The 20,604-nt window shown below is 36.8% G+C and overlaps 1 protein-coding gene across 1 annotated transcript; it reads right to left on the minus strand.

Annotated features, from left to right (window-relative positions):
* Window positions 1-7,747: 7,747 nt before the first annotated feature.
* Window positions 7,748-19,922, minus strand: LOC106067104 (uncharacterized). Its single transcript, XM_013226225.2, has 10 exons — window positions 19,798-19,922; window positions 19,148-19,247; window positions 18,200-18,283; window positions 16,539-16,622; window positions 15,178-15,264; window positions 11,643-11,717; window positions 11,189-11,260; window positions 8,753-8,811; window positions 8,581-8,605; window positions 7,748-7,916 (listed from the first exon to the last, which is right to left on the minus strand). The coding sequence occupies exons 1-10, from the start codon at window positions 19,846-19,848 to the stop codon at window positions 7,834-7,836; spliced, it is 720 nt and encodes a 239-aa protein (XP_013081679.2). The 5' UTR covers window positions 19,849-19,922; the 3' UTR covers window positions 7,748-7,833.
* Between the last annotated feature and the right edge of the window lie 682 nt (window positions 19,923-20,604).

A 20,604-nucleotide genomic window follows, 5' to 3' on the forward strand; every position in this document is an offset into this window, starting at 1 on the left:
TAATGCGTTTATAGTGTTTCCTCTTCCACTTGTATTCTTAATGAGAAATCTAATATTATATGGTAAATCTGGGTGTGTACTTATCTATAGCGTAATGATCAAAGGCCAAGGTGTAGTGCAAGTAGTGGGAATCTTTTGAGAGATAGAAGTGCGATTAGAATAATTATGACCGTGCCGCTGATAACTTATCATCAAAGGCCAAGGTGTGGTGAAAGTACGACCATGTTTCACTTTATTTGATTTTTCAATCGCTCTTTCTTGAAAATGGGCGAGTCATTTTTAGCCTTGTAATAAGGTTTTAATTTTTTCTAATAAAGGCGGTCTTCCTTATAAACATTAAAGTTACAAATTGTGTTATAGGACTTTATTTATATCGATATTTCATTTCTACATGTATATGTAAGTATGTATTTTGTTTATTGATATTCACTTTAGATATCGAAACTGGTGGGGGGCCTCTAGTTATGTGAACATACCCGTCATGATGAGGTTCCTATAGCCTTAAAATTAATTGTTTGAATGCTTATTGGAAATAATCTTGCATGTATATTTAGGGTGTGATTCTCTCTCTCTCTCTCTCTCTCTATCTCTTTCTCTCTCTCTGTCATTTAAATAAAAAAGGAATACATTAAATATTGCTCATTTAATGCTTTTTAAAATTACAATTTGTTAGATAAAATTATCAAATGATGAAAATATCAGGGGATGAAGTGACCGGGGGATGAAGTGACCAGGGGATGAAATGACCGGGGGATGAAGTGACCGGGGGATGAAGTGACCAGGGGATGAAATGACCAGGGGATGAAATGACCGGGGATGAAGTGACCGGGGATGAAATGACCGGGGATGAAGTGACCGGGGATGAAGTGACCGGGGATGAAGTGACCGGTCACCTACATCTGATATTATTAAAATAATTTCTTAAAGCAAGAATAAAGTTCAAGGGCACATCAGTGCTATAAGTTATAAAATTAAAATCTTTTTTATGTAATTCCTTACCTATGGTTGCAGGCTCCTTTCCCATGTTTGGCTATAGCTGCAAAGCAGCAGAGGTTTGAATTCAGTTTTTTTTTTGTGCTCTATGGGTTGCAAGCTAAGTCTAATGAGCCCTTCCTGCTCGAAGCTTACTTGTTTAGGCGCTAGTTACTCACCTTCACCCCTTCTGTTAGTGAAAAACAGTTTCTCGGACCCAATATTTGAGTCACACTTTAATCAACTATGTCTGTCTGTCTGTCTGGTGAAAAATGTTTACACTTTATTTCTCCCACACCCATTTCTCGGATAAAACTGAAACTTCGCACAATTATTCATTGACATAGACAAGACATGAATCAATTAAAAAAAACAAACAAACAGTTAGACAATTAATTACTGGTAATTCATTATTTTGTTTAATAGCAACAAGAGAAACCAATACTTCAGTGCTCAAGGATATGGCTAAATTTGTTGGGTTTAGTCAATCAAATAATTGTTAACGCTATTTCACCCTCATGCATTCTCCGATCAAGTTGATACTTTAAACAATTATTTATTGTACCTAACAAAACATGAATCAATAAGCAGAAATAATCAATTAGTCAATTAATTATTGGTAATTAATTATTTTGTTTGATATCGAATAAGGGAAGTAACTTCTACATTATTGAGATATGTTTTTTAAGGACGGGGTTTCCCCCCTTTATTTTTTTTTTAAAATAAGATTTTTTTATATTTTGCTTATTTATTGTGCAATTCCAGTAACACAAATCTTTAATAGATGTGTGGTGCCGAAGCTCATAATAGACACCATCATACCAGTCGGTACTACTAGTATGTAGGTCTACATCTACTATCACGTAGAACTACTCAAAGTATTATAATAACAAACTCTAAGGAAAAGACATTTTCATCCACACCCTTCCCTGCCGAAAAAAAAATTAAGCTGCGAGTCCGACTAATGTTAACAATATGGTCAGATATACGTAAGCTATACATTTTGAAGTCACATAGAAACCTGGTAAAAATCGGATTCTTTATAGATGCGCATGAACAGACTACGTTGGGCAGGTCACCTTGAAAGAATGTCAGATATCAGAGGAGCGAAAATCGTATACAGGCAAAAACCAAAAGACAGGCGACCCAAAGGCAGACCCCGAATGCGATGGATTGATGATGTGGAAGCAGATCTGCATCAGCTTGGGGTAAGTGCGTGGAGACGAAAGGCCCAGGAGAGATCTGAATGGAAGGATGTCTTGAAGCAGGCCAGAGCCCTCCATGGGCTGTAGCGCCACTGGGATGGATGGATATAGATGCGCATACACATTTTCTTTGTTGTTGTTTTTTTCGTGCATTGTTCTCTTGTACAAAATCATCAGTTAGTACATGATTGCAAGTTGGCTGTTTACTTATTATAAATCAAAGAAATTCAGTGTATTGATTACATGTTTACTCCCATACAGTGTGAATGTGAGAGAAGAATGGGAGGGACTCTATGACAACTGTGCCTTCAACGTTCTTCTATTTATCTATATGTTTAAAGTTTGCCGTTTATTTTGCAATTGAGGTTTTACAGGGTGGGGTCGCTAGCCCCCACGCCAAACCCTCCTCTTTTCTCACCTGGGCCTGGGACCGGCAGATGGTGGAGTTGGCCCTCAATTTTATGACAATTTTTTTTTTTTTTTTTTTTTTTTACGATGTTGACTTTTTACTTGTGATCCAATCACAGAGAGTTATCTTTTTCACTACACCTAGTAGGTGGTGAGCGCACCGAGGCAAACAAAAAATGTTCTTGTTCGACAATCCTGTCAAACTCACGCGACAGACGGAGATAAATGTACTGTTATTTAATCATACGAATTTTACAATCTAAAGTGTAACTTGACCTACAACAATACGATAATTGAGGAAGAATTATAAATGAAACAAAAACTGGAAACAAGTAAATTATTAACAATACTTTAAAAAAAAGCAAAAGCAAAGCTTATGTTAAGTGTATCAATTAATTTCAATCAGTCATGTCATTCCATTTGAAATAGATCTAGATTAAAAATTAAAAATCTGTGCGGTTAGTAATAATTTTTGACCAATTAATTTTTTGTTTTATCGCAATTTCATGTTTTTAGCGTCGTCAATACGCTATGATCCTATCACTTTGTCTGGACCAGTTGGAATGGGGTAGCGGGGAAAGAATGCGGTAAATAGGTGATCGCTCTTTAAATGTATATTTAAAAAAAAAAAGGAAGGGATCGACCTTCTCAGGCTTCTCAAGCCAACACGGTAACCACTCTGGTAGCGAAGAGTCTATGAGCATGGAAGATTGTATAGTTATCTATTGTTTCTGTTGCATGTTTTGTTAAATCAGACGACACTATAAAATAAAGGAGACTAATTCAGCTTATACCATTAACACCACCACCTCAGTCAAGTACTATTTTTTTCCTTTGTTTGAGATACCAAACAAAGTACATTTATTCCCAATAGTTAATTGGTTCTTCTTCTTCTTCTTCGTTCTCATTGTTATGTTCGAGTGTTCAGATAAGTAGACCGATACATGAGATGAACTGCGCAGTGGTTTCCAAATCAGGGAGCTCTCCATATAGTTTCCTTTCTATTGGGGTGATTTGGGGCCAATGTCTTATACGGGCCTCTTGGTAAAGAGAGCAGTTTTGGAGGACGTGGTCTGCATTCTCTGGTGATACTCCACATGGGCAGATTTCACTGGTTCCAATTTTGAGCTTCCGGTACATGTGTTGTCGCATTCTGTTGTGTCCGGTCCTGAGTCGAAAGATTAGACGTTGGTCTTGTCGCTTATAGTAAGCATCATCTTTCTTGTGATTTGGATGAGAGCTCGTCCATTTCTCATTTATTTTATTTACGATTAATTTCTTCAATTCTTCTGGATAGAGTGCAGAGTTTATTAGTGTGTTAGTTCTCCCACTCTTGGCGAGTGTGTCAGCCTTCTCATTTCCTGCTAGTTCTATATGAGCTAGTTAATTGGTTAATTTATTTTATTGATTCTTATTTTTTAGGTAAAAGTGTACAAAACATCAGCTTCATCCGAGATTGGGTGTCGGAGCAATAACGTGAACACATTTTCGGCCAGACAGACACACTGACAGACGGACAGAATGAGTTGATATAAGCTTTGCTAGAACTACAAAAACTACTACCTACTATCATTAGATTTTCTTATTTATCTCAATGAACACGCAATTATTTTGTTTTACATTAGCCCTTTATCTATAGATGTTAACTTTTTATATTGTTAACGACAATATATTCTTTTCTTATTTATTTAAGCGCAATTAATTTTTGTCATGTAAATACAAATTAATCAATAAAATTTTTGTTAATTTCATACATTATACAAGTATTTGATGGATTAGAGGATGAAATGACCAGAGGATAAAATGACAGAGGATGAAATGACCAGAGGATAAAATGACAGAGGATGAAATGACCGAGGATAAAGTGACAGGGGATGAAATGACCGAGGATAAAGTGACAGAGGATGAAATGACCGAGGATAAAGTGATAGGGGATGAAATGACCGAGGATAAAGTGACAGAGAATGAAATGACCGAGGATAAAGTGACAGGGAATGAAATGACCGAGGATAAAGTGACAGGGGAGGAAATTACCGAGGATAAAGTGACAAGTGATGAAATGACCGAGGATAAAGTGACAAGTGATGAAATGACCGAGGATAAAGTGACAGAGGATGAAATGACCGAGGATAAAGTTACAGGGGATGAAATGACCGAGGATTAAGTGATAGGAGATGAAATGACCGAGGATTAAGTGATAGGGGATGAAATGACCGAGGATTAAGTGATAGGGGATGAAATGACCGGGAACCGATATAACAATTGGTTTCCGAACCTAGACGTCTCCGGTTTAAAATTTTGGTGAAGACTTTGATGCTGAATTTTCGGATTTTTTAATTTTAATTAAATGATCATTTCATTTGTGTTTCTACATATATCTATTCTCAAGTAGAATCAACAACTCCAGTGGCGGACTGATAGGGTTAACGCGCGGACGACCTACTGGCACACATGACTCAGGCCAATCACACAGGTCAACGGCTGTCAATAGACAAGTGACAGTACTGCTAGTACATGCAAATATGACCCGTGTTATGGTCATGTGACCGAAAGTTTTCACGGACCAGAGACAGTGTGTAAGAAAGGGACAGTTGAGTCCAGGACAACAAGGCAGTAAGGACGGTGCGGTACAATGTGAGTCCTCGAGAATGTAGAATTTTGATTTTGAAGATGAAGCTTAAATTTCAGGATTTGAACCCTCGACCATCGATAAATCCAGTTGAAAAATGAATTATCCTTATTAAGGAGAAATCGTCTTTAAAGAAAACAACCCTGAGGAAAAAGTTAGGAGCCGGCGACTTTTAGGTAGATTGCAGCAAACAGTGCCTCCCCCTGTCAGAGCCTGCGACGCCGCTGATCCAAAACTGTATACATGTCGTTTGCGAAGAATTATAAGAAGCTTTTCATTTTATGACTCATGCTACCGATGTGCCCTTGAACTGTATTGTTGCTTAAAGAAATTCTTTTAATGGGGAGTGGGAAGCGTGGTCGAGAGGCCAAGGGCGCTTGAACTTAGCTTGGCTTGGCTACCTATGAAGGGAGCTCGATATTCGACACCCGACTTGGGCAGAGTTGTGTTTACTGAGCGCAGCAGATTGAACCAAAGCGCTCTGAGCACGCTATAAGCATGAAAGTAGCGCTATATAAAAGCCATAATTTATTATCTATTATTATTATTTATCAGATGTAAGTTTGTCTAAAACACTAAAACGGCTAGTAAAATCAATGTTTTACCTAGTGTGTTTTCCGTATTTTGCTATTGATATTGTAGAGATATTGTAAGACGCATACAAATCATCATCTTGACTATACGATGTCGAAGAGTAATTTTATCTTTGAGTTTCGAAAGTTTTTCAAATCTGTATCTATTATGTCAGGTCGCCATTGCCTCAAATGATTCTCCAGCGTAATAAATAAGGTACTTAGCAACTGCTTGTTCGACCAGGAAGGAATGAATCCCAATCTCAAATAATCAACGCTGTACAATCTACATTTCCTTTTGTTAAAAATTGTGTTACATGTAGACAAAATTAAGCTCTTTAAATAATTATTGGAATTACATACAACAATTTTTTCATTTGAATAGCATGATAAATATTTAAATTTCTTCTTCTTCTTCATCGTTCTCATTGTTATGTTGGAGTGTTCATATGACTAGACCAATACATGAGATGAACTGCGCAGTGGTTTCCAAATCAGGTAGCTCTCCAAAGAGTTTTCTTTCTATTGGGGTGATTTGGGGCCAATGTCTTATACGGGCCTCTTGGTAGAGAGAGCAGTTTTGGAGGACGTGGTCGGCATTTTCTGGTGACACTCCCCATGGGCAGATTTCACTGGTTCCAATTTTGAGCTTCCGGAACATGTGTTAATATTTAAATGATTAACTAAGGCACAAATAAAATATTAGTGTATGAAAGAATTACATTAATGGGATGTAAAAGTTAAAGTCACGACCTGCTTAATTGAAATCTATAACCGTAGACCCCCGTGGACATGTCATAGACACCCAATTTATTTTTTCACTTTCGTAGACCCCTTGGAAGTCTTCGTAGACCCCTGTGGGTTTATATAGAACACTTTGGGAACCACTGATTTACATCGACCTCTTTTAAGCTCGCCCCAAATATATATATATTTTTTTTTAAATTTAATACATTTTTTAAAACATCAAATATGCGCTAAAGGCGCTAAAACTTAAAGAATATTAAAACAAAAATGTGATTTTTCTCATTAATAAACCCTATTGTAGGTATCATACAGCATTTATTCAATAACGATCTGGTATATATGACATTTATTTCAAGGACTAATTTTCAAAATATCTCATTTTAATTTAATTCGGATTTTCAAAAATAGCTGACACGTGCAAGAAATGAATGCCTGATCCGAGCGGGTTGAGTGCTGGACTGTCATTCGATTGTCTAGTTCAGTGATGCCCAAACTACGGCCCGCGGGCCGGACGTGGTTCCACCAGGCCCGCCGCAATGTCGGCACTAAGTGTAGAAATCTACCTTCCAAACAAAAAAAAAAAGTTGAAAAAATGTATCTTTACCTACGCTTGGGCTCTCACTTTTTCTCAGATGGATTGGTATCATGATCTTTAACATTTGTGTGTTTATGTACATGATAATAAGCCAACATATTTATTTTATGAAGAAAGTGTCTGGCTGTTTGAAAAAAAACAACTACATAAAAACAACATTATAAAATTAATATGGTGGCATTCTAGGTTTGAGCCGCGAAAAAAAATGTTAAACCTTATGCTTAGATATTGGCGGATCCATGGAAATTTATCAAAAAGAGACCACAAAATGAGCCGGTGTTGCTCACATTTAAGTAGAGACATAATGATAGTGTCTATCGCGTAAAAAAAAATAATTGTCAAAAAACCAATTAATTAATTAAGTATTAAATCCATAGGTTTCTACCGAAATAGTTTCAGAACAATTTCATTTCATTTTATAACTTTTCGTTCATGTGGCCCGCGAGACGAGTGTAGGAAATTATAAAGGCCCGCGGGCCGAATTAGGTTAGGCATCACTGGTCTAGTTGATCCCAGGTTCATACCCTGTCCGCTGCCTTTCCTTGTCGTCCTGCGGGAGGCTTAGACACGTAAAAACATTGGACAAAACAAAAAAAAAAAATTAAAAAAAATATTTCACTTTTGGTTGGTCGTGTAGTATTCATTTTTCTTTATTTAATATATATCTCGAATTTTTAAAAATCTTGTAGGTATCAGAGCGAGGCTTTATCTCCACGAGTAGGATACAGACGCTCCAACATTGAAGCCAGCACCTTGGCTATAACCGCCGCTCAAGCCGGCTGACCAAGCTGTGGATATATATGGAGAGAGATAGATAGATAGTGTACAGATAGATAGATAGATAGATAGATAAATAGATAGATAGTGTACAGATAGATAGATAGATAGATAGATAGATAGGTAGGTAGGTAGATAGATAGATAGATAGATAGATAGATAGATAGATAGATTGATAGATAGATAGTGTACAGATAGATAGATAGATAGATAGATAGATAGATAGATAGATAGATAGATAGATAGATAGATAGATAGGTAGGTAGGTAGGTAGATAGGTAGATAGGTAGGTAGGTAGATAGGTAGATAGGTAGGTAGATAGATATATAGATAGATAGATAGATAGATAGATAGATAGATAGATAGAAAGATAGATAGGTAGGTAGTTAGGTAGATAGGTAGATAGATAGATAGTTAGGTAGGTAGGTAGGTAGGTAGGTAGGTAGGTAGGTAGGTAGATAGATAGATAGATAGATAGATAGATAGATAGATAGATAGGTAGGTAGGTAGGTAGGTAGGTAGGTATATTGATAGATAGATAGATAGATAGATAGATAGATAGATAGATAGATAGATAGATAGATAGATAGATAGATAGATAGATAGATAGATAGATAGATAGACTTATTAAAATGAAAAGACTATATTCATTTTTGCATTTTTATATCGACTCACGTCGCTTAGATAGCCTTCGAAGAACCTGTAAGTAAAAATGTGGTCAATTTTTTAATATTTATAAATATTTCAATACAATGATAAATATTATTACGAAATAATGAATATGTTTAAATTGATGCATATTTATTGCGATGACTAATAAAAAAAATATAGCATAATAAAGACTTACATTTTGACGTCTTACACCGTCAGCCCAGTATGGACCCCGATTACCACCGTCAAAAGGTCCTTTAAAATAGAAATATAATTTATTAGATGAATGTACTTGATCAGAACTCTAAAACTGAAATTATTTTTTTTTTCGATGTCTGCGCATGTCTTCGGCTTCCATTCTCTCTCAAAGGTGTGTCTATTTATCTTTGTAGAAAGTTCTCAAGCTTTCTATGTCTGTTAGAATCCCTTTAGCGGATAGTTGTTTTTACAAAGCTTGTACTCACTCTGTCTGTCTGTCTGTCTGGTAAAATGTTTGTACACGTTTTCTCTCCAACATCCAGTCATTCTCGGATCAAGACAGTGGCGTAGCTAGCCATGTGCGGGTGGTGCGGGCCGCTCGGGGCAGCAAGTGGTGAGGGGCTTCAAACTAAAGATACATTTTCTTAGTAAAAAGAACACATTCTAGTATGTATTTAGTTTCAGGCATTTTGAAAAGAATTCACTTCTTCTTATAAACTTTAATGACCACTGTGCAATGACAATAATATATCAATATTTATTCGAATTATCTTTTGTACGTTTCTCCTTCACGAGGAGCTGCCGCACTGGGCATCATATAACCTAGCTACGCCACTGGGTCACCAAGATTGAACTTTGCACAATTATTTATTGGTTTAGATAAGACATCAATTTAACAAATTAAACAATCAGTCAATTAATTTATGTTACTTAATTATTTTGTTTGAAACCAACAAGGCAAATTAATTCTTCAGTATTCACAGATACGGCTAAATATGTAGGTTTTATTCCCTTAGATAATTGAACACAATATTCCCCACACCCATTCTCAGATCAAGCTCAAGCTTCGCACAATTAATCATTAGCATAGTCAAGACATGGCTCAATAAAATAAAAAGTCACCAGTTACTCAATAAATTACTGGTAACTAATCATTTTATTTATACCAACAAAGGAAACTCATTCTTCAGTATTCCTTTTTTTTTACCTTTACCTATCCCTTAGTCTGTTGGACCGTTGGGGCACCAGGCAAGATTTGTCGACCGTCTTTCTCCATTCCTCCCTTTTTTTTTGCCTTGTTTGGAACCTCTCTCAATGGCAGGCCCGTCCATTCTTTAATGTTGTCCTCCCATCGCTTTTTCTGTCTGCCTCTTCTTCTTTCCCTGGCACTGTTCCCTGAAGGAAGGTCTTTGCGAGCCCCGTAGATCTTGTAATGTGGCCAAAGGTTTTAAGCTTTCGTCTTTTTACAATAGTTAGCAGGTCGTCATGGGCTCCGATCGCTCTTGGTTTGTGATGCGGTCTTTGAATGTGATGCCTAGGATCCTTCTGTAGCATCTCAATTCCATTGCTAGGATCCTCCTCTCAAGCTCTGCATTCAACGTCCACGACTCGCAAGCATATAAAAATGTGGCCATGACCAGGGAGCGCATCAGTCTGATTTTGGTGCCGAGGGCTAAGCCCTTATCTTTCCATATTATTTTAAGTTTTGAAAGGGCTGCTGTGGACTGTGCTATTCGGGCCAATAGTTCGGGTTTTGTTCCCTCATCTGAGACAATAGCTCCGAGGTATTTTGAAGCTGTTAACACTAGTTAGCTTTTCACCTCCAATACTGATGCCTCTTTTAAAGCCCTGATGGCTATTGGTCATAATTTGATTTTTTTCGGCATTTATTTGCATGCCATATGCTGCGGAAGTCTTGTCAATGCGCATCACCAGGTCAGCTAGTTCTTCTTCTGCTAGGCCGTCAATGTCATCTGCGAAGCGCAAGTTAGTAATTCTTCTTCCTCCAAAATCTGTTGGTTTGAGTCCCCTTACTTGTTATGTATCGCATATTCAATTTATTTCAAGTTGTACAAGTTACAATCTAATACAACTACAGCGGTTACGTAGTCTATCATCAAAACGGTGCTACAACCCAAAGACCGTCCACAACACATAAGAAGAGATATTTTAGTATTAAGTAACTAAATATGCCGATATTTCGTGACTGGCATTATTCATTACTGTGGATTATCATTTTTAATATGATTGTGAACTGAAAGATTAGTGGATGTTGGACGAAAATTATGATAATAAATTCAATTTGAACTCACTCCCCATTGATCTCAGACAGACAACATGCTACACCACTTTTAAGAAGAACATTAAGACCTATATGTTTAAAACTTTTTTAGATTAACTATTGCACATAACAATGGGTACGTTCTTGTAATGTTATTACTGCGCCTTAAGCCTACATTTTGTTTGTTAACAGCGCTTTATAAATAAAAATTATTATTATTAAACAGCTAAGTTTAAAATCCAGGTTGTTACTGTTACGTTTCATAATAACGAATATTTTTTAAAATAAAACTACTTTTAAAAATTATAATACATATTTGGGAATGCGCTAGTTATATGATAAAACTATGCTATAATGTAATTAAGCACGTACCAGGTTTTGTCAATCTCTTATTCGAATTGTTCTCATTATTGGAAACGTCCATGTTGTACGTATAGATCGACTCTGAAAAATACGCAATTATAATTTATAATTTCACGTTATATCAGAATGTCTTAGTGGACGATCATAAGTCATTTGTAATTGAATGGGTTGCCTGAATCAGCCAGCAAAACTTATCAACCTCAATCTTTGTGTTAAATGAAATAATGACCTTATTCATATGGCATTAAAGGTGGCTACCGTGCATTGCTAGTACTATTAAAGCATGGAATGGGTTGCCTGAGTGAGCCAGGAAAACCAATGGCTTGGCAGAATTTAAGTCATTAACACGCATATCTAGATGCATGACGCGTAGAACATAATCATCTTCTTGTTTGAATAAACGTCTGCATTTTATAAGATAAGAGATATATCTTTCTATAGCAAAAAAAAAACTGTATCTCACCAACAGTGAGGACCATTCCTCTTATAGCCCCAGCTGTGAATTGAACTGCAGCCACTAGAGTGTTGGTCGATGTCTCTAAAAATAAAATGAAACTCGATATAAGAAAAATAGTTATACTTCAAAAGATCAGATCTGATGGATTATTAACGTGACTGGGATCTATCGATAACAAAACGAATTTTTAAAAGTCATAGACTTCGTTAGTAGATTAATAAAATTACAATAAAATGTCAACTGCAAGTAACACTATTAATTCAACACACTTACGAGAGTTTGCAAGTTATACTACCATCTCCGTAAAATATAACAATCCTAGACCTAACCTATATGTAATGTATAGATCTGAGTGAGTAAAATGATAATATCGTTTTATTGTTTTATATTATTTTATGATCGAAACATAATGACAGTTTAACCTGCTTGATTTTACTTATAAATAATTAATATCAGAGGTAGGTGTCCAGGCACGCACGCACGCACGCACACACACGCACGCACAAACACACGCACGCACGCACGCACACACACACACACGCACGCACACACGCACACACACACGCACGCACACACACACACACACACACACACACCATTTTTGTTTTCAAGCACACAAAAAATTCGACAGTTTCAACTTATATCTGTAACGAATTTCCCGAGTTCCAAACTGACACATTCCCAGTAGAATAGTAGAGTTTATTGTAAACAATCTTGAAATACTTTATACTTCCATTTGTTTCACTTTCATTCTCTTGCTTGACAGTTTCAGCAAGTATGGGGAGAAACTCTTGCAAACTTGTAGAATGACTAGGGAAAGTCTATTACCTTCCCTTTTAATAATGTTCTTACTTAAAGTAAATAAAATCATTTGTCAACTGGGTTATTTAGTGGTGTAGCTAAATATTGTTATCAAGGGGAAACAATAAAAAAAAATCATTTTATGAGCCCTCTAAAACGTTTTGTTGGATTCGGGCTAGTTAAATTAGTAAGTTTCCCCTTTCAGACCTTGCGATTTATAGGGCTGATGATGTAAAAGTCATCTGTTTTTGTGGCCTACGGTTAACGAGGGTGTCATGTGGCCAGGACAACGACCAACCGCCTTTACCTTTCCCCAACTAATGTCCCCATTAGAGCTGGGTGGACTTAGAGGCGCCTAAATATCCCGAAGTTAAAAAATCCTAGTTTTCAGGACTCGAACCCGGGACCTCGGCTCGGAAGCCAAGCGCTTTACCACTCAGCCACCGCGCCTCTCTAGTTGAATTAAGGGGAATTAGTGGGCAAAGTTTTTCCTTGACCTCACCTCCCTAGCCTCTTTTGTCACGTTTGTACACTATGTACAGTTTGTACAGTATGTACAGTTTCAATGTCCTTTATTACTATTTTCCTTACAACAGTCTAGTATTTCTGAACAACCCAAAATTAAAGAACGTTTTTGGACAGTCATAGGAGCGCGGCAAGGATGCATTTCTCTCCGACTCTTTTTTAATCATATTTGTGCAGCATATTATGAAAGAAACTCTGTAATTATTTACACATGCCGAAGGCAGTCTCTTTTGGTGAGCTAAAAGGTGGTCGACGTAGCAGAGGCGCCCCACGGAAAGGCTTCAAAGACCAGCTTAGGCGTCAACTTTCCTTGGCTGACATAGAAGAGAGCACCTGGCTGGATTCGGCGTCGGAACGAGACAGCTGGAGGTCACTCACGAAGGCCGCGGGATACACATTTTGAGACCAAAAGAAAATCTGCTGCCGAGGACAAACGCAGACGGCGAAAAGAAAATCTAAATCGACCATCTGCGGACAATGGTTCTGCTTGCCCAGGCTGGATGTAGCAAAATATGTAGGTCACAGCTGGGACTGCTCAGCCACGGGAAATGCTGCATTTCTTGCTAATCTTCGGACTCGAAAACAAGCTTTATTCTTATTAATGTCCTAAAAAAGGTTGGTCTCAGGTTTGCAGACAATTTAGCATTCATCGGAGAAAATGCTGACCACGCAGAAAATCTTACTGTAAAGATAAATACTGCAGCTAGAGCAGTTGGAATTGAACTCAGAACTGAATTAAGAATAGGCTTATTACTTTGTGTTGAAGATAATACAAGATGGTGTATACTGTTCAGTGTCCTAACATTACAAGAAGTGGACTCATTTTGATTGCTAGGTTCAAACGTAGAACAAGAGATAGAGGTTCAATAAAACAAAACCCGTTTAAGTTTGGCATCCGCTGGAATGAATAAACTGTGGAAAATCTGGAAAAGTAACATTAACTTCTAAGTAAAAATAAAACTGTATTATTTCTTAATGTACTATGACATACTATACAGTTATCAAATTTGGACATTAAAGCTGACAGAATTCAAAACTTACAGAGCTAATGCTTCAGAAAAATGCTGGGTATCAGATACCAGGAAAACAAACAAATTGGCTTGTACTTTATGACCGTTCAGATATTCACCTTCAGCATAGTCTGTAAGGGAACCACACACGATCTGATGACAAACTTTCTCCGTTCCTCTCTGTATTTTGTCTTGAATATAATTTCTCTCAATGATAGGCCTGTCCATTCCTTGCTATTGTCTTTCTATCGATCTCTCTACTTTCCTCTCCTTTTTTTTTTCTTGTTACTGTTCCCTGAAGGAAGGTATTTGCTAGCCCTCAGGACGTGATAAGGCCGTAGAGTTTAAGCTTCCGTTTTTTTGACAATAGTTGGCAGGTCTTCGTAGGGTTTAATTACTGTAATAATCGTGTCTTTAATCTCTTCATTAGTGATGTGGTCTTTGTAAGTAGGATCCTTCAGTAGCATCTATATTCCACTGCACGGATTCTCCTCTCTAGATTTGTAGTCAGCGTTCAAGATCCGCAAGCGTATAAGAATTTGGCCATGACCAGGGAACGCATCATTCTGATTTTAGTGTCGAGGTCTATGCATTATGTAACGTCGAAAATCACATATTAATCCCCTCTATGAGCTCGAGATCTATATGAAACCATTGTACTGAGCTATGAAGTAACAACATGTACCTTGAGCCCTAAAAGAAAGCGTGTAAAAATGCATTGCATTGAGACAGGGACGTAGATAGTAATTTTCCATCGTTTAGGTGCCCGGGGTCTTGACCTCTTCAGGGGCCCTGCATTTTGCGTAAGATTTAATTTTTAATGTAAAAACAATTTGGGGGCCCCTTGAAGTGGGGTCCCGGTAAGATTTTCAAGTTCTTCCCCTCCTCCCCAACACTAGCTACGCCACTGCCTTAAAAAAATGATAGAAGCTGCGTTTCTCCATCTTTGAGGCAATATCCCCTACGGGAGCAAGAGAGGCCCTGTAATAAAACCCTGATGGCAAAAGACTCAAAGGCAGACCAAAAAGAATGGGGCGACGCAGTGTACTAGATAAAGTGGAGAGGACAGAAAAGAGCCATTAAACGACCGACCTGGGACACCGTGTTTTTACTTGGGCGCTATTTACCCCAAGAACTACAAAGACAGACGACGGTGGTAGTGTGAGTGTCAAAAGACTCATCTAAGATAAAGTGCAGATTGTTACCATTTCCTTCTTTCTTTAGTCTTCTGGACAGTTCGTTAAGAGTGTACAGACCAGCGCTGACCTTTCGATCTTCTTGTACCAGGGGATCTGGAAAATAAAAAAAACAAAAATGTCGAACATTTTTAGCAGGAATAGGACAGAACTTTGCTAAATGAATTGGGAGAGAGAAACACAAAACAGAACTAAAACAGTGACACCTGAATTTAAAAAGTACAATGATCAGTTTGATTGGATGTTCAACTACACTTAAACGGTCAAAAAGTCGTAACTAGAGAAAATGAAAGTGACCAAGCTTTCTATTATACACAGATGATGAGATTGTGCCATTACTAGATTACTGTAGGCTACAAGCTTTCTATACACAGAAAATTCGCTTGTACCAGTATCATGTACAGAGAAACTGAAACTGGTCAAGCTTCATTCACGCAGATCACAAAATTGTCTTCCATAATGGTAGGCTACATTGTACATGATATTGCCCCAGCTCCTTGCACACAGAGAATTACTTTGTCCCAGCTCCTTGCACACAAAAAATTACTTTGTCCTAGCTTCGCGTACACAGAAAATTACTTTGTCCCAGCTCCTTGCACACAGAAAATTACTTTGTCCCAGCTCCTTGCACACAGAAAATTACTTTGTCCCAGCTCCTTGCACACAGAGAATTACTTTGTCCCAGCTCCTTGAACACAGAGAATTACTTTGTCCCAGCTTCTTGCACACAGAAAATTACTTTGTCCCAGCTTCTTGCACACAGAAAATTACTTTGTCCCAGCTCCTTGCACACAGAAAATTACTTTGTCCCAGCTCCTTGCACATAGAAAATTACTTTGTCCCAGCTTCTTGCACATAGAAAATTACTTTGTCCCAGCTCCTTGCAAACAGAAAATTACTTTGTCCCAGATTCGCATACAAAGAAAATTACTTTGTCCCAGCTCCTTGCACACAGAAAATTACTTTGTCCCAGCTTCTTGCACACAGAAAATTACTTTGTCCCAGCTCCTTGCACACAGAAAATTACTTTGTCCCAGCTCCTTGCACACAGAAAATTACTTTGTCCTAGCTTCGCGTACACAGAACAAGGACTCTAGACAATACAAAACAAATATAGCTTTTAAACAGCGTTACTTTCATGCTTATAGCATGCTCAGAGCGCTATGGTCCAATCTCATTTGTGGACCAGTGGGAGAGGGGGAGGGGGTATCTGGGAGAACGTTTTTATGCTGCCGTTAGGTGCTCATGAAACATCTCTGCTTGAGTCGGGTGTCGAACCTCGAGCCCACTTCATAGAAAGCCAAATCAAGTTCAAGCGTACTTAGCCTCTCGCAGTAATAGGTAAGTACATTCCAATTAAATCTGTTTACCTTCTAGGAGTGTGGATAAGGCGATTCCTTGATTGTATTTGGATGTGACATCAGCCAATAAATTGACTATGTCTTGTCTTTCCACTGGAGAAAAAACAAACAAATCATAAATTCATTAAAAAAAAGATAAAGGTAATGCGAATTGTAATTGTATCAATAAGTTTGGATCAGTCACGTAATTAAAAATTGGTAACAATAGATCTAGAGTCTGAACCAACAATAAATATGTGTGATTGGAAATATTTTTTTAATTTTTTTTTTTTTTGTATAGCGCTATTTCATGCTTTTAGCTTTCTCAATATACTATGATCCTATCACTTGTCTGGGCCAGTTGGGAAAATGGGGGGGGGGGAGAAAGAAAGAGATAGCTGGGTGAATTTTACCGTAAGTAGGTTTAAAAAGTATTTACAGAAAAAAACGGGAAGGGGGGGGGAACGATCAGAATTCGAGCTCATGGCTCAAGCCTTTTAAATCCGACATGTTAACCACTCTGCTGGGGAAGTGCTTATGAGAAGATTATCATTCTATAGTCATCTGTTGTTTGCTTCAAACTTACTTTAAGGCGGTGACTTATAAATGGGACTAATTCAGCTTATAAAACACGTTCGTCAAGTAAAATTTCTTTTCCTTGTTCGAGATACCAAACAAAATAATTAATTACCAAAAATTGTTATTTTTTTAATTTATATTGATTTTCGTGTTGTAAGGTAAAAGAAATAATTGTGCAAAATTTCAACTTGATCCGAGATTAGGTGTCTTAGAAATAACTTGCACAAACTTTTTACCAGACAGACAGAGTTAGTTGATATAAGGTTTGTGAAATCATTGCAATATTATATTATATATTGTTTTATTTTCTTTGTACATTATATTAAGCTTGACAATATTTGACACTATATTTGAAACTATATCGAGTTATATGAATATAATATATATATATATATATATATATATATATATATATATAATTGAATAATTAGAGGTACGACGGCCACAACAGCCCCTGGTGATTACAGATGCCCAACATGTGACCGCACATAGCTGTGTATCACAGATTGGCCTCTCTAGTCACATGAGATGTTGTAACGGGAAAACTTCTACACATGAACACACATAATGCCAGAGAGAGAGAGAGAGAGAGAGACGATGGCTGAGTGGTAGAGCGCCTGGTGTTTAAACCTTAGGCTGTCTGTGAAGTTTTTTGGGTTTTGAATTGGAAAATTTTTTGCGGATCTTCCTAAGCTCAAATAAGCACATGACGTCAGGTCAATGGGCCAGTCACATTACACTCTCGTTAACTTTCGTCCAGAGAAACAGGAGATTTTTACCTCATCTGTCGGATTAATTGACAGGAGACGCCTTCGTTTTTTTTATTTACTTTTTATTTCATTCTTTCCTTTTTCCACAGGACCTCTTCTATTCTTATGTGCGTGATAGAAGAAGAGACATCAAACGAGTGAAATAAAAAGTTCGAGATCTAATGTGACGAACGGACGGACAGACAGACGACACGATGGAATAAAGAGGGATATAAAAAAAACAGACGAAACTTATTGTTTTATTTTATAATAAAAAAAAAATAAAAAAAAAATTAGGGAATTCGCTGTCATTCCTTTTTCAAGCAAGATTAATTAGCGATAATTGATTTTTGATATGTTTACCTTTGGCACTTTTTCCATTCAAGTATTCATTCGCCTTGTTTCTAATGTCGTCCATTGCTAATTCAAGTTCGGAAGCTTTAATACCTGTGAAGTCATAAGACAAAGAAAAATGCCATAATTACTTTTTATTCTTTCCTATGTCTGTCTGTCTGGTAAAAAGTTTGAACATGTTTTTTCTCCCATTTCCCGTTTTCGGATCAAGTTAAAACTTTACACAATTATTTAATGTACCTGACACAACACAAATCAATTTTTAAAAAATTGAATTAGTAGTTAAATAATTGTTGGGGATTAATTATCTTGTTTGATTTTGAAAAAAATGGGAATGAGGCTACTTAATGAGAGATGTGGATGTATATATGGATTTAATCCCCTTAATATGTTTTGACATTCTTGACCAAAGCGGTAAACACTCTGCTAGCAAAGAGATTATAAACCTAGAAGATTGTTTAGTTATCTATTGTTTCTATTTCATGTTTTTGTTCACTAAGCCTCAGAAGGCAACCTAATATAAAGGGAACTAATTCAGCTTATACTATTACTTCATTAAAGTACTATTTCATTCCCTTGTTTGAGATACTAAACAAAGTAATTTATTACCAACATTTAATTAACTAATTGGTTATTTTGTTTTATTGATTCTTCTGTTGTCTGGTAAAAGAAACAATTGTGCAAAATTTCAGCTTGATCCGAGATGTGTCGCAGAAATAACGTGTACAAATGTTTGGCCAGAAGACAGACAAACAAACAGACAGAGTTGATAAAAGCTTTGAAAAAAAATATATATTGTTTATTTAAAAAAATCAACTTAGACTTAGCGAACAGGGAAAATAGCAAAAATAAGTTTAGGCAAAATAACAGGACAACCTCATTACATCTACAGCGTTGGTTGACGAAGACTCCTATTACCACGATCAACTCTTTACTTAATTTGATATGAATGCTTACCCTCTCTGGCCTCTGTAGTTGTTGCGTCAATAGCTTCATACACCGACGCCAAGCTTGCAGACCCGTCTGATGTTAAAAGAGCATCTTGTCCATTGTTTCCCTAGAATCAGAGGATGGTCTAGAAAAAATCTTTCTATGTGGCTAATGAGTTTGGGGCTGTGCTATATTATTGTATCAGTTGCAACGGACTGCACTTAATTAAGTTTTTTTGTTTATTTTTGTTTAGGTGATTAGGATCTCGATTTGTTATTGTTCCATTTTTATTTCTGAAGAAACAAATTAACTGTCACTACATTTCGTTGTATATCGAAAACTTATTAATATAGAAATAGAGGCATAGTGTACAAAACGTTGGCCGGGGCAATGATCTTTATTGGCGTCCACCCTCCCCCATTAAGGGTAGCGCCCGGGGCATCGTGATCACCTTCCCCACCCCTGTATTGAATGTTTTTTTGTTTTGTTTTTTTTCCTCAGAATTTGCGCTATTCAGTTTTAGCTTTATCATCATAGGAATGTATTCAATAAATCTACAATAAAAAGAAAAATAAGATTCTGAATTACATAAATAAGAAATATTTAACATTATTCGGGTAAACGTCATTTTTATTAAAGTTTAAATGTAATACTTAAGAGACAAAGTGGATATTTACCACTATTCCCAGAGCCCAAACCAAAATGCCGTAAGAGAGTAAGCTCATCATGGTAGTCACGTGACTTATTAGACTCTCGACCAAGAGATATTGTCCCTTAACTAGAAACAAGGTCTTAAATAATAACGCGGGTGTTATACCTAATTAAACCTTGATGGTTTTACATGTCTTCAACACTCTTTGTTTTCAAACGTCATAAAAGTAAACAATAAAACTTTGCTTTGGTGGTTATGTTTACATATTCGGGTCAGCCCCAACGTAAATACGGATTCTAAAAATGATCTTCTGAAAAAAAACAAAAAACAATCATTGGAAAATCCATACAAGTCATATATAATATACTATTATATAATATTTTACAAAGCTTATCATCAACTCACTCTGTCAGTCTGTCTGGTGATAAATTTGTGCACGGTTTTTCTCCCACTACTTATCTTGAGTTAAGCTCAAATTTTGCTCAATTATTTCCTTTACCTGACAACATAAGAATCACTAAAACAAATTAACCAATTATTTAATTAACTATTGGTTATTTGTAATTCTCTTTGGTATCTTGAACAAAGGAAAGAAATCGTACTTGACAGATGTGATGCTTAGAGTTGAATTAGCCCCCTTGAGGATTCTTGCACCTTGAACATTTTAGTGCATTAAAAAAAAAAACGGTCATGTTCACAAGCATTCCCCCATCTTCCCTCCCCCTTTCCCAACCGGGCCCCCATAAGGGGTGGAATCATAGCGTATTGAGAAAGCTAAAAGCGTAACAAAACCATCGGTATAAATATTTATAATCGCACGTATTTGTCATGC

This window comes from Biomphalaria glabrata, chromosome 8 (assembly GCF_947242115.1).
Source record: "Biomphalaria glabrata chromosome 8, xgBioGlab47.1, whole genome shotgun sequence".
In the NCBI taxonomy this organism is placed as follows: domain Eukaryota; kingdom Metazoa; phylum Mollusca; class Gastropoda; family Planorbidae; genus Biomphalaria; species Biomphalaria glabrata.

What these genes read in the sequence shown, in the direction of transcription:
- LOC106067104 (XM_013226225.2), bottom strand. Translation starts at nt 19,848, where the DNA reads ATGATGAGCTTACTCTCTTACGGCATTTTGGTTTGGGCTCTGGGAATA. An exon ending in AACTACAGAGGCCAGAGAGG is followed by an intron (nt 18,284 to 19,147) that starts GTAAGCATTCAT and finishes ATGACTTCACAG; the next exon opens with GTATTAAAGCTTCCGAACTT. An exon ending in ACTAAAGAAAGAAGGAAATG is followed by an intron (nt 11,718 to 15,177) that starts GTAACAATCTGC and finishes TTTTATTTTTAG; the next exon opens with AGACATCGACCAACACTCTA.